This window comes from Sapajus apella, unplaced genomic scaffold, assembly GCF_009761245.1.
Source record: "Sapajus apella isolate SASKATOON/1434 unplaced genomic scaffold, GSC_monkey_1.0 scaffold47, whole genome shotgun sequence".
In the NCBI taxonomy this organism is placed as follows: domain Eukaryota; kingdom Metazoa; phylum Chordata; class Mammalia; order Primates; family Cebidae; genus Sapajus; species Sapajus apella.
This window is the reverse complement of record NW_022436987.1, coordinates 1,399,537-1,406,010: the sequence shown is the minus strand read 5'-3', so window position 1 is coordinate 1,406,010 and position 6,474 is coordinate 1,399,537. Positions and strand designations below refer to the sequence as shown.

At 40.6% G+C, this 6,474-nt stretch overlaps 1 protein-coding gene across 1 annotated transcript; it reads left to right on the top strand.

The window, feature by feature from the left end:
• Positions 1-3,547: 3,547 nt before the first annotated feature.
• Positions 3,548-4,873, top strand: LOC116525338 (olfactory receptor 56A4). Its single transcript, XM_032241142.1, has one exon. It carries the CDS (start codon positions 3,741-3,743, stop codon positions 4,728-4,730), a length of 990 nt encoding a protein of 329 aa, XP_032097033.1. The 5' UTR covers positions 3,548-3,740; the 3' UTR covers positions 4,731-4,873.
• Positions 4,874-6,474: the final 1,601 nt, after the last annotated feature.

The window sequence follows — 6,474 nt, the reverse complement described above, 5'->3', positions numbered from 1 at the left end:
ACTTTGACAAACATCTCTCTATTTTCCCCCATCCATGCCCCTAACCACCAATCTACTCTTTGCTTCTATGAATTTGACTTTTTAAGATTTCACACATAAGGTGAGATTATGCAATATTTTTCTTTCTGTGGCTGGCTTATTTTACCTAGGTAAGTGTCATTTTCTTTAATTAGATTCCCAAGTGCCCTTGAACTTTCCACCCTCATTCTACTCCCAATGCCGAACACCTTTCACAACATACTCTCCTGGGCAGGGACCATAGGGCCCCAGGATCCAGGTGTCTAATAATGGCACTAACTCTTGTGAGTAGCATGAAGGGAAGAGATTACTGGAGTCAGGGTCCATAAAATCAGTGTCCGCTGCTCTGGTAGAGAACAGCCAGAAATAGCAGCAGTACAGCCTTCTGAAGCTGGTGAGTCTCAAGGTGGGGCCAAAGAAATTATGAGGAAGAGGATGCTGAGGAGTGGAGGGGGAATCCAGGAGCCTGGTGTGAAAAGGAGAGAGAACTCTTTTAATACGGCATGGTGTAGTAGATGACAACCTTGCCACAGTACTTAGGTTCTGGTACAAGTGTTAGCAACCTACGGCTGTGATTTCCCTCAGAGCTGAGGCTAAGTCACTTTATGGCTTGTAGACTCAAAACTTCTGTAGGCTCAAAGATCCCAAAGTGTATCATAGCTATGAGGCCAAAGCTCGGTGCCTAGCTAGGTCATAGTCTTCCTTTCTTCCCTAGTCTAAATTCATTTATAAGCCTAGGTGACTGCTCCTTCTTCTAGGCAATCATAGCTGGGCTCAAATATTCTATTACCATTTTGGTTAGTTCAAAGTCTGTCTGACTTTTTCAGACTTCCAATGACTTATGGTAAGAGACCATGTTTTGCTCATTGACAACTTGAATGAGGAACCACAATGACCACTCCTTGGTGAATATCAATCTGTGAGTATGAACTGATGGAGTTGGAGTATTGAAGATCCAAAACGATGCCACAGATGGCCAATAATTCTTCATTTCTCAGATTAGGAGTCCTCAGTATCATTAAGAAAAATTCGGAGGGAAGAAAAATGGTTCCAGCTATTAAGAAATTACAAGAGAACTAGGAAGCATAGTTGAAAGTATATTATTACCTGGAAGAATCCATCAGTGTTACAGGAAGTTCAAAAAGAACACGTATCTTCTCATATTTGTTAAAAAATCTGGGAAGCATTCCTGACTCCAGCCTTTCTCTGTCTCCATAATCTTTCTTCCACCAAATTTTCTTATAGCCCTCCTCACCCCTCAAAATTATCCTTTCTTCTCCATTTACATGGCTATTACTTTTGTTTGGACCTTAATCACTTTTCCTTTAAACTACTAAGAACTCTCCAAAAAGGCTCCCGACCTTCTGTGTTTCCCTTTGACCTATCTGTTATGGTCTCAATGTTTGTGTCCTCAGAAAATTCATACGTTGAAATCCTAACCTCTCTCCCACCTCCAAGGTGATGATATTAGAAGTGGAAACTTTTTTGAGCTAATTAGGTTATGAGGGCTCTTAGTTGAGATTGGTACCTCTATAAAAGAGATGGTAGAGAGCAGCTAGCCCCTTCCACCATGTCAGGACATAAGGAGATGGTGCCACCTCTGAACTAAGAAATGAGCTCTAGCCAGACACTGAATCTGCTAGCATTTGGTCTTATACTTCTTAGCTTCCAGAACTATGAGATTTGAATGCTTGTTGCTTATAAGTCACCCAGCTTATGATATTTTGTTTTAGCAGCTAAAGTGGTCTAAGATATCAACTATCACATATCACATCCCTGTTCAAATATTCTGTGATTCCCTACAGTGTACGTGACAATGCCTACTATCAGACAGACCTCGAAAGATCGTCTCAAGGCTGCCACTGCTTCTCTTTAAACATCATCCTCTGATACTCTACTCTCCCACCTCTGTTTCCCCCAAAGAACTTAAGATTCAGTAGCTCCTAATGCCTCATTTCTTAACATCCATGGAGGCAGGCGTTTTGTTCTTACCTTTGCCTAAAAGGACAGTCTTTATTCTCCCCCAGAAAATGTTACGTCTTTTTTTCTGTCCTTTGTCGCTCTTAGCTTGTTGCATCTTTTGGCTTAACAGAACTTGAGGATATGACAGTCCCTTTCCCTTCCCACAATAACACCTAAAGTTAAGTACCACTTATTCTATTTCATTTGTGAGAAAACTGGGCACTATGAAGTTGAAATAGCTTTTAGGTTTACATGATCAGTGTAAGAGCCAGAATTGTCATTTGTTTCTGCTCAAGGATAACTTTTAAACCATATTACACTGCTTCATTCATCTGAAATACTGCCTCTTTCCCACTATTTTATGATTGCCATTATTAGAGCCACAGCTATATTGCATTATAAATGTTTGCAAGTCAATTTTCTCTATTAGTTAGGTAAGCTCTCAGAAGATAATGGTTTTTGTTTATGCTATGTACTACCACCTTTAGCATTCTGTCCAGGAACTAAGAAAACACTATTTTCTCACTTGTTTGAATAGATCAAGCCATTCAGAGTAGTTATACTTGAGATTATTGGAAAGGAGAAGGCTTTACAGGTAAAGGATCAGTCATTGTAGCTATGCTGATTACACGCTTCCTGGTCTCCTTCTTTTACCCTGCCATGACTCCTTGGTTACTTTCTGTCCCTTTGGTAGTGACAGCCATTTCTGTTACCCTCCTTACTACTTGGCCTCTCTCTTCATTTAGTAGTCAGGGAAAACAAATGATACCCACAAAAGAAACAGCTGGAATCAAAGCAGATGAGTTTACAGAATGTAGATTACATATGCTAAGGATAATTGGATCCTGGTCACAAGGAAGAACATGTAATTTTACTTACCAGGTAAGTGGGTTCCTGCAAAGATTTACTTGCCTAAAATTCACTCCCTGACTTTTATTTCATCTTTGGTGAACTTCAGCTCATCTGATGAGAGCAGGTCCTCATGTAACATCATTTCACACAACATTGTGTCATTATAACATTAAGGAAAAAAATACTGATTTCAGGCAAAGACCACTGTCTGTGTGGTGTTTTCATGTTCTCTCCATGTCTGCCTGGGTTTCCTCCAGGTATTCCAGTTTCCTTCTACATCCCAAAGACGTACAGCTTAAATCTAGATTGTCCCAGTGTGACTGAGTGGTTGTGTGTGTGAGTGCTCGCTGTAAAGCAATGGTGTCCTGTCTGGGATTGGTTCCCTGAGCTTTGGGAACTAACCCAAAGCTGCTGGGGTAAGCTTGGACCACCTGTAACTCTGATCTGGAACAAGTGGGTTGGGAAATGAACGAATGAATAAAAATCATTATACAGGGTAAAGTAAAAATTAGTAAAGTGTACTGAAATCATATAAATGCATGACAATAAATGATATTTGTGATTGCTGGTTTTTAAACTGTGTGGTGGTAGAAGGTTCTTCTTACAATTTTCCTTTATCTCTACTTTATTCTTAAAACATCAGGATAACAATATTAATTACACTTTAGTATTTTTTAAAAGGATGAAATGAGATAATGAATATAAAACATTATGGCTGGCATATGATACATACTTGCTTAAATATAAGGGAGGATGATCGTGATTTTAAAAACTTTATTAGAACAGATAAAGCGTCTCAGTGGAAACCCAAACTCTACTACATCTAGAACATATAATTTTTATGTTTCTGTACTTCTCTCCTGCATTTTAAGGTACTCTGGGTCTCTAGATTGATCAGGAAACTTTACATGGCATCACCCAGCAATGACTCCACTGCCCCAGTCTCTGAATTCCTCCTCATCTGCTTCCCCAACTTCCAGAATTGGCAGCACTGGCTGTCCCTGCCCCTTAGCCTCCTCTTCCTCTTGGCCATGGGGGCCAACGCCACCCTCCTGATCACCATCCGGCTGGAGGCCTCTCTCCACCAGCCCCTGTACTACCTGCTTAGCCTCCTCTCCCTGCTGGACATCGTGCTCTGCCTCACCGTCATCCCCAAGGTCCTGGCCATCTTCTGGTTTGATCTCAGGTCAATCAGCTTCCCTGCCTGCTTCCTCCAGATGTTCATCATGAACAGTTTTCTGACCATGGAGTCCTGCACGTTCATGGTCATGGCCTATGACCGTTATGTGGCCATCTGCCATCCATTGAGATACCCATCTATCATCACTGACAAGTTTGTGGCTAGAGCTGTGGTCTTTGTTATAGCCCGAAATGCCTTTGTTTCTCTTCCTGTTCCCATGCTTTCTGCACGGCTCAGATACTGTGCAGGAAACACAATCAAGAACTGCATCTGCACTAACCTGTCTGTGTCCAAACTCTCTTGTGATGACATCACTTTCAATCAGCTCTACCAGTTTGTGGCAGGCTGGACCTTGTTGGGCTCTGACCTTATCCTTATTTTTATCTCCTATTCTTTTATACTGAAAGTTGTGCTAAGGATCAAGGCAGAGGGTGCTGTGGCCAAGGCCTTGAGCACGTGTGGTTCCCACTTCATCCTCATCCTCTTCTTCAGCACAGTGCTGCTGGTTCTGGTCATCACGAACCTGGCCAGGAAGAGAATTCCTCCTGACGTCCCCATCCTGCTCAACATCCTGCACCACCTCATTCCCCCAGCTCTGAACCCCATTGTTTATGGTGTGAGAACCAAGGAGATCAAGCAGGGAATCCAGAACCTGCTGAGGAGGTTTGTAGGAGTAGGAAGGATGAGATCCACTTTTGGAGTTGTTAATGAAAAATAGAAAAATAGGGAATTATTTTTATGCTGGAAAGAAAATTTCACTTTTAAATCCTGGCCTGAGTTCTGATTCTTCTTTTCCCAATATCTCAGTTAACAATGAACACATTCATTTGTGGATCTTTGTTTTCTGTTGCTTGAAAGGAAATCTCCCTTTCCTGGATTCTATGATTACCACGGAATTTTTTCCTAATCTGATTTGTAACAAAGAACCTTGCCAAACCTTTGACAAATGGAGCTGTATTAGAATGTAAGTGTTTGATCACTAGAGACAAACTATACAATGCATTTAAAAAGATCTACCTGTCTTCTGATTTGCAAATGACAGTGATTCCTTTCCTGTCTCTGATTCAGCTTGGCAGACAGCTATCTGGCTTTGGTGCCATGAAGACATTGCTTGGGATAAGTACAGATGTTGACCCTGGAACAACGTGGGGTTGAGTGCTTTGTCCTGAACACCCCGACTCTCTCTCATGGCACCTGAGTCAGATGTGCTATTCACTGGCTCCTCAGTTCTTCCTAGAGCCAGTTAAGATTTTCAGTCTGTACCACCTGAAATAATAGGCAGCACTTCCTATTATTTCTCTCTACTTAGATTTGCTTCCTTCAGTTTTCGGTTTGTAAAGGAGGTTGACAACGTTTTAGGATTTTTAGGTTGGGGAGGAGTTGTATTGTTTGAAGTGCTTTGTGTTCTTTTCTTCATCATCTTCATCTGTGTGTCGTCATAATACTCATTCCTATCCCACCTTGAACTGCCCATCCTAGGCACAACGGACGGTCCCATTCATTCCCTCTGTGGTTGTTTGCTGCAGCCTCCCTCCTGAGCTGCAGCTGGCAAAGCTGCAAACAAATTTTCCAGACATGAAAGTTCTAGGGTTTGTTTTTCACAGTATAGTGTATTCTACTATTTTGCCATTTCCTTCTTAATGATGCCACACAGTTCAGTATCTCCAAGGAAGATTAATCAATCTTAATCTGTCTCTTTGGGGGATGAAAATCAAGATTTCAAGTCCATCATTTGTCCAAGCATTGTTTGACAACTGTCCCAATTGGACTATTCTACTTTCATTTGTACTGAAGCTTATCTTTGCTGAATGACTTGTATTAAAATTAACATCTCTACAGTGTTTAAAAATTTTTATGTTACAGCATTTTTAATTGCAGACCTCTTATATTCTAGCCCTAACATACTTTAGACTTATCTTAAACTTTGTTTTTTCTGCCCCTGTAGCCCAAATGAACTGCTCATTATTTATTGAAAAGCACTTATTCTCATTTTGCTCTCTCTCCTCTATCATTTGATGCTTCTCACATCAGCCTTTTTTTTTTAGAGGAAGAAAGAGAGAAAGAAAGAAAAAGAATAAAAAAAAAAAGAAAAAGAATAAAGGAAAGGAAGAAAGAGGAAGAGGAGGAAGAGGGAGAGAGAACAGGGGTGTTGCTTTATTGCCCGGGCTAGAATGTAGTCTAAAAATGGGTATGCCTGTAATTGTGTTTAATAATAGAGACATAAAAAAAATGAGGGAAGAAAATAATTAACAAGCAGCCAACCAATATTTCATTTAAACCTGTAAATACGTGTGATATAGTACTGATAAGAGTGTATGTTTTGTGTATTTAAAGTGGAGAGTTCTATGAATGTTAATTAAGTCTACTTGTTCCGGATCTGAGTTCAAGTCCTGAATATCGATGTTAACTTTCTGTCTCATCGATCTGTCTAATATTGATGTTGAAGTCTCCCACTATTATTG

Bases quoted from the DNA above. Each gene is read 5' to 3' on its own strand.
- LOC116525338 (XM_032241142.1), top strand. From the start codon at position 3,741: ATGGCATCACCCAGCAATGACTCCACTGCCCCAGTCTCTGAATTCCTC.